Source organism: Uloborus diversus, chromosome 5 (assembly GCF_026930045.1).
Source record: "Uloborus diversus isolate 005 chromosome 5, Udiv.v.3.1, whole genome shotgun sequence".
NCBI classification, from domain to species: domain Eukaryota; kingdom Metazoa; phylum Arthropoda; class Arachnida; order Araneae; family Uloboridae; genus Uloborus; species Uloborus diversus.
Genome location: NC_072735.1, coordinates 86,134,994 through 86,147,843, shown reverse-complemented (window position 1 = coordinate 86,147,843; position 12,850 = coordinate 86,134,994). Strand labels below are relative to the sequence as shown.

Here is a 12,850-nt window from a genome sequence, read left to right as displayed (position 1 = left end):
TTGGTTGAATACTTCGAGTTTGATTTGAGTAAGTGTTATAATTTATCATGATAATAAATCAAGTTGACTAACTTTAATAGGCCACTTTATTGTGCTTATTGTAATGATCAGGGTTCGTATTCTCCGGGAAAACCTGGAATTGTCAGAGAAAATGGCATTAGTCAAAATTGTCAGGAAAAAGTCGGGGAAATTTCCAATTTTGCCCCAAAAATTTTTTTCCCAATTTTTTTTCAGGGAATTTTGTACCATGAGATCTAATCTTCATTTTTATGGATGTTTCCTGAAAAAAATTGTAAAAATTTTAAAGCAAAATGACGCTGGCAATAAAAAAAAAAGGCAACCCTAAAAAAAAAACTTTCGATGATGCCATTTTGTACCCTCAATAGTTCTTAAGAAAAAAATTTCTCGGGTGAACAGGAATTATGCACAAACTCAACTGGGGAAAAGACAGTTTATTGCTTCTGAAGCACAAGCCTGCAGATGGTGGGGTAGATCAGGAAAATCGATGCTTTATTGAAAAGTCTTTTAAGATACATGTGAACAGTAGCGTAACTAGGGGTTGGCAGGAATGGCTCTCGCCAGGAGGCATGGCAGCCAGGGGGCGGCATTTCGACTGATTAAAAATAAAAAGAGTTTTTTTTTTTTTTTGATCATAGAATTTGAAATATGCTTTAAATTAAAAAAAAAAAAAACTCGCAAGAAAAGGAGCTAGATGGGATATATATATATATATATAATATATATTATATATATACTATATATATATATATATATACTATATACATACATAATTATCTGCTGAGAAGGAGCATTGGACATCATTGAAAACAATTCTAAAAATGAAAATAAGAAAAAATTACAATGCTGCCTCCTATTTGTTGAATCAATTATTCAAAATATTCCAAAAAAAATTTTTTTTTATAGATCACATTGACATCTGGTGACTTCCCACGTGGGCAACCCTGGGGGGGGGGGGCACAATTTCTTTAATTCTTCAGGGTTTTAGACCCCATAGTTAGTGTGAGCCTACGCCTGTGAAACATAGTTGCCATTTTTGTTCATTCATAAGGTGGAAGTAGACACGATGCTTAAATGCATAAGTTTCCAAAAACAAAAAAGAATCGGATGTTTTCTTTAATTGCAAACGAATGAAAATAATGCAAAATGTGCTGTAAAATTTCTTTCAGCAGTCACAAATTGCTTATTTTCATTTGACTGTTGAATGATGTCTTTTGATTTTTCCCCCGCCGTCCTCTGCAGCACCACCGTCGACCCGACCCTCCCGATGCTGCTCCTCTAGCGAGCACTGTCTCCAGGTTGTGCCTATATCCTACACGCATGCGTGCGTACATACACACACGCCTGCAAACATGCGCGTACATACACAAACAAACGTAAATACACACACAGGCCTCACACGCTCATGATTGCAAAAAACATACAGTAAAACCCCTCCTAACGGACACCCCTCATAGGCGGACATTCCTCTTATGCGGACAATTTTTAATTTCCATGTTCCAATGCAAATAACATTATTAAACCCCTGTCTTGTGGACATCTCTCTATTGCGGACAAAAATATTTGTCCCGTTAGTGTCCGCATTAGAGGGATTTTACTGTAATTTGAATTCAAGATGCCAAAAATTCAAATTTCTTTTTTTATTTTAAACTAGTGGCACCCGCATGGCTTTGCCCGTAGTAGAAAATTAAAATGTCTTTTGGTTTGTCTGTATATTTACAAATAATGGATGATGAATGTCTCGCCAATCGGCTTGACTATGTTACGGTTCCACATTATGATACTTTGGTAATTTACTCATCCATTTTATGATAATTTTGCTTGGGAAAATGTTCTTAAAATTAGAATAGAAAATGAACAAAATCGAATTTTCGAAAAATCTCTTCGATGTGCACACCCTTATACTACAAACTAATTCTGTGCCAAATTTCATGAAAATCGGCCAAATGGTCTAGGCACTATGCACGTCACAGAGATCCTGACAGACAGACAGAGAGAGATATAGACAGAGAGACTTTTAGCTTTATCATTAGTAAAGAGGTGTAATTTTCTTGAGGAATGAAAAATTTTGTTCTTAAAACTTAATCTTATCCTCATTGCCTTGGACGCAAATGTGCTAAAACTTTTCAACTGAATGGTAGTTTCACAAAGATTTATTATTTTAAAATTGTTTTCATGCTAAAAATGCAAAAAAATATTTCTTAATTTTTGTCATAGCTGCCATATTTGGTCATTCCCAAGATGGCAGTACACCTGACTTTTACGTGCCTAAGTTTCCGAAAATGGCATTAAATGTTTATTGCAATGTAAGCTATTGATAACAACACAAAATGTGCTCTTTTTTCCCTGGATAATTCGTATTTAATTTTGCGGAAAAATGCGAAATTTTATCTCCAGAACATTTTTTTTCATTCTAATTGATTTAGACGCTTATGTGCTAAAAACTGACTATTTTTTAAGGATTACTAATTATTTATAGCTACTTTTATGCTACAAAGTCAAAAATCTACTTATTATCTTAAATTTTTTACTTAGTTGCCGTATTTGGTCGTTTGTAAGATGGAAGTAGACATAAATTTACAAAATTTTATTGAATGCAGGGTTCGTACGGGTCATGGAAATCCTGGAAAGTCATGGAAAAAAAATAAACAAATTTCAGACCTGGAAAAGTCATGGAAAATGGAAATTTTCATTTAAAGTCATGGAAAAATGTTCTGGCCAAAGAGAAAGTAACAATAGCTAAAAGAGTATTAGAAACCTAGAGTGATTTAAACAGTATTGAACATATATAAGCTAATAAAACTGGAAAATTGAATGATCTCAAAAACAAATTTGAATTTTGAAATCTCATTGCATTCACTTCTGTAGCAGGCGCTCGTCTTTTTTTGCAATGTGATTTTACTGCTTGGACATCACTCATCTTGAATTTACCATTATTTTCAACACTTCTAATATTTTATATTCTGTAGTAGCAAACTTACGTTCTTGATTTTGCCACACCCACGTAAAAAACGCAATTTAATTGCATCCAAATTCATTTCCATCACCCGTGAAAACTTTACAATTAAATTTGTCAGGGTTCATCTTAATTTGTTGAAGGTTTTAGAAAATAAAGATCTTTAGTCAGGCGATAGAATGCAGAAATATGGGAATTCTAATACTCTAAAATGGTAGTACATACGGCCCACAAAAAAAATCCATGTGACCCACTGCTGCGTTCAATATCAGGAATCAAACACTATGTTCTGGAATTCCTGAACCTATTAATTTATATGCATTTGAAAATGTAAATAAACAAACAAGTACATTTGAATGAGAAGATTTATTCACTTCTGAATTTTTTATTTAAATAAATATCTGGTTTAGAAACATGAATTTACTAAAGAATGCAGCTTTACTTAAAGAACCAAAAAACTGTCAAGTTATATGGATGATTAAATGCACTGTTGACACTAAAAGACAACTTTGAAGCAAATTTATTAAAGCTTATGACTCATTCAACCTTTGTCCCTTTCATTTTTATTCTGCTTGTTAATAAAAAAAAATATGAGACATTTAAGCATCATTATATTCCATTCACTGTATTTTTACTTTACTTAAATTTATATGATGTACAGAAATAAGAATAGTTTAGTTTTTTAGGTGTACACTTATACTTTTTCCATCACAAGCTTCTAAGAGGTAGTGGCATTCACATAGCAGTTTTGCTAATGCTCATTTCCAAAAAATTGCAAGATTGACTTTAAATAGTGCCATTCTCTTCATGTAACAAGGTCATGAAAATTTTTATGAAGTCATGAAAAAGTCTTAGAAAAATCATGGAATTTTTTCATCCGAATAAAGTATGAACCCTGTGAATGTTTATCTCAATGTAAACTATTGAAAGTAAATGCAATTAATTATGAATTTTTACAAATTAATTATTCTCTAGAAAAGAAAAGTTTTAATTTTAATGTAAGCATCCTTTATATCCAAAAAAAAAACATTATTATTGGCATTGGTCTATGATCGACCCATGTTGGTTTTTGTTATATGCATTATATGCTATGCCTATCGATGCAATAAGTTAATCATATTTATACTGAAAAATAGCTTTTGTACTTTGTTCAGTATGTCTTGTGTTACATACTAATAAGAAAATAAAAAGAATTATAAACCAAAAGTGAAGTAAGATTGCTGCACAATTACAGCAAAACGCTAATATGCATGACGTGGCATCAAAGAAACGCTAAAATAAGTTGAAAGTACTTTGTTTTCAAGTAGTAGTAAACAAGTGAAAGCAATTTTGAACAAAATGTTTTTAAAAAAAATCTTAAATTGTGGGAGAAAAAAATTTAAAAAAAGTCCAAAAATTTTTTTTATTTCAAAAATCTACAAGTGGAAAAGTTTCGCATTGCTACTTTAAACAATTTTGATTATTTTGAAAATATTGTTACTTAAACTTAGTTTTTAATGAAGCGAGTAACCTGGAATTTTCTAAAAAAATAACCTGGAAAACCTGGAAAGATCAGGGAATTTTCTTAACCACAAGTGTATGAACCCTGAATAATTTTTTTTTGATATTGTTTTAGAGCTGTATACATGCCTGTAAAAAATATATATGTAATTGAAAAAACAAGTAAATATAAGTACGAAAACATACAAGTACAGTAGAACCTCAGAAATCTAAACTTATGGGGGCTGAGCCCTGTTTAGATTCAGGAAAGTTTGGATTCACCAGATGACCTATTAAAATTCTTTCTATTATCGGAATAGTAATCTTATTTTTTTTTCTTTTAAGTTAATTGCATGATAAAGCATGAGCACTTATTACATCATCTATGCTATACTGTTATGTGCAGGTAATAAAGGGCAGTATCTGCAAATTTTTCATTTCTCATTTTTTTGCATTTTTGTCATCTTTTGTGCGTTATCTCTATCAGGATCGGATTTTGGAAGTGTGGAGGCCCCAGGGCAATGAAGGAGTGGAGACCCCTAATCAGGGTTCGAAAAGATCATCATATTTTCGAAAATATCCGATACTTTGATATATATCCGAATATTTTGATATATATGTATATATCCGATATTTTCGACCCGTGAAAGTTAGGATATTTTGTAAAAATGTTACTGTGGGGAACCCCTTTGTTGTGGAGGCCCCGGGGCAGTAGCCTCGCCTGCCCTCCCTGAAATCCAGCCCTGATCTCTATCGTACAAGCTGGCTACAACAAGTACCGCTGAAAAAGCTTGTACAAGTTCCGCTGAAAAAAAAGGCGCGAAAAATGTCTAATTCCAACATTTCCCTATTGTTAGTATTAAATCCAAAACGTATCTCTTCAGATATCTCAAAAACTCATTTCTGCAGATACTGCCGTTTACCTGCACATGGCAGTATAATTACTGGAATGCCATTGTAAGTATGTAAAGTATTGTATAAAGAAGTACAAAGTGTACCAAGTATGCAACATGCTAGCCCATTGTGTGGTTCTATTGCATTTGGAGTTGAACTTTGCTACATTGAGCAGAACCTGGGCGCAACTCCAGCTGATGTAATGCTCACGTAGCATTACATCAGTGCAACATTGAATCATCAAGCCAATTCAGTTAGTTACATGAATGAAAGATTACCAAATTCAGTTCTATATACAGTAAAACCTCGTTAAATTGTCACTCAAGAGAAAAAAAGGTTTGATCACCTATGCAGAGTGACTACTTATGTGGAATCGAAAATTAAAGAAAAAAAATGTCTTAAGAATTTCTGAAATATTTTCACGAATAGCTGTGGAATTTAGTGAGGAAAACAATAGCTTTTGAAATGAATGCCTATAAATTAGTAGAAAATTTAAAAAGAATGAAAAATGAAAAGAAAAAAACCCTCATTATAGTTTTGCATTGCAGAGTAATATTTATTACAAGTTATTGTAATGCAGTTACGGTACATTTTGTCTGTCTAGCTGGGTGGCACTTGAGTCATATTCTCGACATCGCTATCCTCACTTTAACTTCTCCGTTTTCCTTTTAAAAGTTCAGAAGACAAGGCTTATACTTTTTTTTAAAGATAAAAAGATAAGTTTTAGCTTTCCTGTCATGTTGAAAGCTTATTCAAACTACAAAGCTGCAAGAGAAAAAAAATACTTGGCATACTCATTATGAAATGAAATGACATTCAGGAGCAATCAAAAATGATCAATAAAAACGTTTACAGAGAAGCACCAAGAACTATGTTTTGAGTGATCAGAAGCGAGGAGCGAGATTTCAAACAAAAATGACTATCATATAGCATTTCAACTAAGTCCGACGCTATTTTCCAAGATCCGATAAGAAAAGAGAGTTTTAGAAAACAATTTTTGGATGACAAGTTAGCCAGGATAAAATTATAATTGGTGTAAGTATTATTGGTAAATATAATTGGTAAAAGAGGATTGTGTCAGAGGCTCCTTGTCAGGAGCAAAAGAAAACGGAGTTACCACCTACCTGTTTGACTACGTACTTATTGAGGTTTCACTGTAATATGTATAGAATTGTATTATGTATTAGATTCAAGCATCTGCCAAATATTTCGGTCATTGAAAACTTAACTTAGCTTTTGAATAATAGTAATCAACTTTTCATTCTTTCAAACCTAATTTTAGACCTTTGCTTCGGATTTTCCAGAGTTTCAGCTCTCCAGGGGTTGGATTTCTGAGGTTCCGCTATACATGCTTGAATGAAAGTTTTCATTTTTTATGTATCATATTACACCGCGTTAGCTGGCATGCCATAAAAAGTGAGGTTGACCAGTATGCCGGGAAATTCGAATTTTCTGACATGCCCTTTAATTTGAGGTTTATTTTGCTACAAAAAATTAAGTAAATTGCCCTACTTTGTTCCTATTAAAAAGCGATATAGAAAAAGTAAATAAGAGAACTGGAACATTACTAAAAGAAAAACAAGTTCACTAAATCCAGCATTTGTTGATCTGCATCACATTACATAATTGCATAATAGGAGGTAAAACTTACTGGGAAAAATGTGCAGTGCGATCTTTCAAGTGAAAGAATATCTTACATTGTCGATGAATATTGAAGGGACTTATGGGGAATTACATTTTTGGTGCATAATGGTTGAAATGAAAATGAGTTGCTTCACTTATAAAATGAACCATGGGGAATAATTTTTAAGACTTATTTTAAGATTGAAAAATTTGCATTTAGTCACAAAAATAAGCATTTAAATAATGTACAGGTTTAGTTACGTGTCAATAAACCAATTGACTCAGAAGCAATTACTGTAATTAAGATTTATTTATAATTTTTTAAAGAGATTATTTTGAGAGATATAACTACTTTTTTTTTTTCATTGAATAGCTATATTGAATTCTTTATGTACTGGAAAAATAGTTTAGTGTTAAGGACTATAAATGTTTGCTTTGTATTAGGTTTGTTTTAATAAAACCATTTGAGATAAATTAAACTTTTCTAATTGGAATTAAAAAATAGTATCTTTAATTAATGTTTAAACGTAATTCAACCATTTATTTTTCTATAATTCATAAAATTATGTATTTATATTTATTACATTATTATATTTATTACATTATATTTATTACAGAATTGTATTGTTATTTTTTAAGTTAAAAACATATACTTATATTAAGTTTAATATATTTTTGTAACCTCGTTTTTCCCGGCATGCCCGAAAAGACCTGGAAGAGCCTACTGAAAATCTGGTGAACCTTAAGTTTTACGGCATGCCGGCTAATGCGGGGTGATATGGTAATATCTGTTCATGTATATTTGCATTTTTATTTTGTTTTTAAAAATCTGTTTTTCTTAACTTTCTATTAAGTTATAATCAGACTTTATGGATTGTATTTAATATATTTTCATTGCTGAGCTACTAACATTGTCATTTTTATGTACTTTTATTTATTTATTTTATTATTATTATTATTATTATTATTTTTTTGATAACTGCTGTATATAAGTAATATAAATGTGAAAGATTAATATTCAGAAAGTGAAATAGAATAATACTAACATATAAAAACAGAATTGGTAATAAATTTAAGAGAATAAAAGATGAGTGTGTATGCAGTAGCAGAACTAGCGGTTGGCAGGAGTGGCTCTCGCCAGGAGTGCAGCAGCCAGGTGGGCGGCATTTCGAATGAGTAAAAAAAAATAAGATAGTTTTTTTTTATCATAGAATTTGAAAACTGCTTAAAATTTTTTTTAAAAAAACTCGCAAGAAAAAGAGCTAGAGGGGGTGTATAATATATATATATACATACATTACATCTACTGGGAAGGAACATTGGGCATCATTGAAAATAATTCTAAAAAAGGAAATAAGAAAAAAAATTACAATGCTGCCTCCTATTTGTCAAATCAATAAATCAAAATGTTCCAAAAAAATTTTTTTTTTTTTTTTTTTTGAGGTCACAATGACCTCCGGTGACTTCCCCATGTGGGCGACTCTGGGGGGGGGGGCAATTTTTTTAGTTCGCCAGGGGCGCACCACCCCATAGTTAAGCTGCTGTGTGTATGTGACAGTGATAAATGTTCCTTTTAGGTATGTGTACTTTTTTACATATTTTTTAATGATATTAAAAAATAAATAAATAAATAAATAAAACACATCAACTGTTCAATGTCTTAAAAAAAATTTTCGTCTACATGGAAAAGTGATGGCAAACCTGGAACAGTGAGGGAAATTAAAAGCTGATCTGTAATAGACACCCTGACTTAATAAGTATGCTCGAAATAAGTAAAACACAGAAAGTCAAAACATGTTACCTGCTAGGCACGTGGAGCAAGTTCCGCTTTACCAAGAATTATCTTGTACTTGGCAGGAAACAGTAACACAAGTCTTAATCATTGCGGCTGAAATTCTCATTAAATTTATTTCTCATTTTGTTTCAGCCTTCTAAGCTTTTATATAGTTTCAAATCATGAGTAATTTATTTCATTTAGTTTATGTATTAAATCTTCTCATTATTTGAAGTATTTAACTAGTGCACAACTCATGTCTGTAATTTCATGAGGCACTTTTTATTACACATTTTGTTCTTCCCTTGTGATTTTTTATCATAATATGCATTCAATAACGTGATTTACACAAGAGTAATTCAGCAGCCAAACAAGTTTCATCAATTTCGTTAATTGAGTGTAGCAAATTGTGTTTTGCTGAACAAGTTTTGTTCTTCCTTTAAAAAACCCTTAAAAAACCTGTTATTTCATCAAAAAAAACTTAAGTCCCTTAAAACCCGTAAAAAGCCTTAATTTTCTGAAAATTTTCTTAATTTTAAAAAATCTATTTAAGTTACTAATTTTACCATTTCTCCCACGTAAAATGATGGAAGATGAATTAATACTGTTTATATCAACAAAGTATAAATTAGAAATCAATCTTAAAACCTTAAAGATTTTTGCTGATAACCTCTGCTGTGAGAAGGAAAAAGATGTTCACAAGTTTGTTAAAGCAAATGAATTAAAAATCGTGTCAATGAGAAAGAAAAACTGAAAATATTGTTCAAAAAATTGAAAAAAAAAGTTTTAAAATTGAGAAATTGTCTTATTACTTTTAAATTTGTAAGTTTTCTTGTTTTTGTAAAGTATTATTTTTGTTTCAAAAATTTCCATTTGTATTTATAAGAAATGAATAAGTGTATTGAGACAATTTTAATTTAATTTATAATATTTAGAACTCTATATGGCTGACTATTGATTTATGAAATTTCATAATTCATTGAAAATGGTTTCATAGTGTATCAAACTATTGAAACAATGGAAAACTTCAAAATGGTGTGCCTAAAGTTATCTAAATATTTCCGATGAGTCCTTAAAAAATTTTGAGAGTTCTTAAAAAGTCATAATTATCACTTTTAAAAATGAGTATGAGCCCTGCTGAATGTTTTTGTGTGATCTGCAAGTTCAGAATTGAAAGTACTTGCATATTAAAAACATCTAAACAAATGAAATCACTTTGCTGTAATTTAGTTGGTATGATTGTTAGAATAATATATTTTTATTTATTCGTTTACTAGCTGCATCGCCTGACTTTGCACGGTCTACCTCTAAAATAAGTGTTTTTTCAAGTGACGTATGTTCAACAATCAGGTTTCAATTAGAGAAAAAAAAATACTGTAAAAAAAACTGTAAAATTTCCCATCAAAATAATCGTTCTTAAAGAAAGAAAGTGGCAAATCAAAAATTCCCGAAAAAATTAAACGCAATCCTCCATAAATATAACTAAAATCCTTGATTATGATGTGCTGGCAGTGCAACAAAAAAGGGGGGGGGGAGATAAATCGTCAAATAATAGAGTCAAAAAGGGAAATTTTTTCCTCAGAACAAAACAAAATTTTATTTAGTCTCAGTCGAGAGAAAAAAGTGGCAACCTTCTGAATGGTTTTATTTACGCTAATTTAAAATGAGGTCGCGCAAACGATAATTTTCCAATTTGAAAATGCTGTTCCATTAGGCTTAAAAATGCCTAAAACTGTTCTTCAGATGATTTTACAGCCTTGGGTTTTTTTTTTTTTTTGAAATTCAAAGGAAGTAAACACACTCTAAGGATATTTTTCGCAGGCTTTCTAATGGCACTAAAATCAAACTGTCCAGATAATTATTTCAGGTAAGAAGAGCCATTTAATGCCATTCTTGGGCCCTAAAATTAAAATTTATAATGGTTCGGTACTTTTTTGGCACTTAAAATCCCCCTTTTGTTCCTTCTCGGGTGTGCAAGTACCTCCCTGCCAAATTTGGTTGAGATCCGAATAAACTCGATTTGCATAAGGAACATACATACACACATATATACACATATATTTTCTGTTTTATTTATATATATATATATATATATATATATATATATATATATATATATATATATATTTTTTTTTTTTTTTTTTTTTTTAAGTAGTCTGTGTTTTCTACTTCTACTACCATTGAATGCTTAATGATTTTGTTTCTATAATAGGAGAGTTTCCAAATTTGTGCCACATTCGTTCTGCTAATGCTGTGAATTACTTATTTAGGAAAATGTTCACAGAAGTAAGTAAAAATTAGTTTCTTAAGTTTGTTCATAACATTAAGTTGTAAGTGTTTAAAATTTTGGAAACTTATGCTTTTGTTGTGTAATACATTTGACATCATTCACAATCAAAACTAAATGAGACCTTTGGTTTCAAGGTCGTATACAAGGGGGAGGGTGTTTGGCTCCCCCCCCCCCGAAAATTTGGTTTTGACATTTAAATGTTCGTTTATATATAAAAATTTCCAAAAAATATTGTTCCAAAACTCAAATGTCTTCTATATGTATATTAATTCCATAAAACGCTTTCATAATACATAACCCAACGACTTGAACATTAGTACAAATAGCGCAAAGCTCCACATGAAAGTTTTTAAACCCTCCCCAAAATTATTTTCTGGTTACGGCCCTGTTTGGATTCATTGAAATTTCATGAATAAAATAATGTGTAGGGGGGGGGATAAACTAGAAGCATTTTGCAACCAGTGCAATCATTGTATCACCACAATTAATAACAGAATTAAAATGGATAAAACATTTTTCTTTGTCAAAAAGCAGTTGAAAACTTTGCACTATGGAATGAGTAAAACAACAACAACATGTATAAAGTACAAATAAAAGTATTAAAATAGAGTTAAACACTCAACAAACAGCTGTTTCAGGGCTGTCAAATGCAATCCCCTTCATCAGTGCATAAAAGAAAAACGAAAAGCCCACAAGCCCACACAATGTGGACCGAACGACAAAATCGATTTTTGTTGTTCGGTCCATCCACATTGTGTGGGCTTTTCATTCTTCTTTTATGCACTGGTGAAGGGGCTTCTATTTGACTGCCCCAAAACAGCTGTTTGCTGAGTTTTTAACTCTATTTTAAAACTTTATTTGTACTTTATACTCATTGTTGTCGTTTTAATCACATTTTTCTTTGGGCTGAAAAAGCACTTGAGGTCTCATCACTACAAGCACTTAGAGCTATGAGTCAGAGTCACATAAACAAATTTTGCGGTCAAAGGCAGGGAAAGCCGCTCTCCCCTCCACCTCCATTTTTTTGAACTCTTTCATAAACACTTTTACAAACAATACCTTCTTATGTAGGATAGAAAATCAAATGAAGGACAAATAGTTATAGGTGTGTGAGCAAGTGTATGCAGTCAAAGTTTGTGTTTAACAGATTTTAGAGTTTAAAAAAAATCAGATCTAGAGTTTCTAAAAACAAAAGTGTGCATTTTGACAACAACTTTTGTTGATTTGATATCAAGTGAATTGAAAATGAATTTAAATAATTAAACAATTGATGTTTATTTTTTTAACTAAGGGGGGGAATTATTTGCTTATGATTTTGTACCATCTGTTTATAAAGTTTATATCTGAGAAGAATTTTTTTTTTTTTTTATCATCCTACAAAAAGAAACATGATGCAGGATGTGAGCACAATAATTGAACTAATTTAAAACCTAAACTATTATAGTGTATATTTACAGCATGTTTACATAATGAGATTAAGAAAATGACTGAAACATAGTTACTCTGGAGCATGCGCTGAAATTCGCTCCATTTAGCATTGGGTTGTGCTCTTGTGTACTTATCTCAAACATTGTGAGACATTAGTTTGAATTTACACAAGGGAAATTGAAGGTACTAAAGTAAATTTATAACTTTCCATGTATATTGTTTTTGGTACAAGAGATAAGAAACTGTTGTATTCATCTTAGTTTATCTGGTAATGTGCTCATTTCAAATTTTTATTCTTCAGAATTCCATAGGCATGGAAGCATGGGAGGAACTAACAAAGGTAAGGGCTGCTTTTTCATTTTACTGAATATTTAAGCTTCAGTCGTTT

General features: G+C 31.2%; 1 protein-coding gene across 2 annotated transcripts in view; it reads left to right on the top strand.

Annotated features, from left to right (window-relative positions):
* LOC129222213 (exonuclease mut-7 homolog) overlaps positions 1-12,850 on the top strand; it is a 157,618-nt gene that overhangs the window by 66,443 nt on the left and 78,325 nt on the right. The window contains exons 5-7 of one of the 2 annotated variants that reach the window (XM_054856690.1): positions 1-28; positions 10,957-11,030; positions 12,764-12,802. The exon at positions 1-28 is cut by the window's left edge and continues 73 nt beyond it. In XM_054856690.1, coding sequence (XP_054712665.1) covers positions 1-28; positions 10,957-11,030; positions 12,764-12,802 — 141 coding nt within the window. Of the gene's footprint in view, positions 29-7,718; positions 7,752-10,956; positions 11,031-12,763; positions 12,803-12,850 lie in introns of those variants that run through there. The other variant, XM_054856691.1, reaches the window with a different exon arrangement.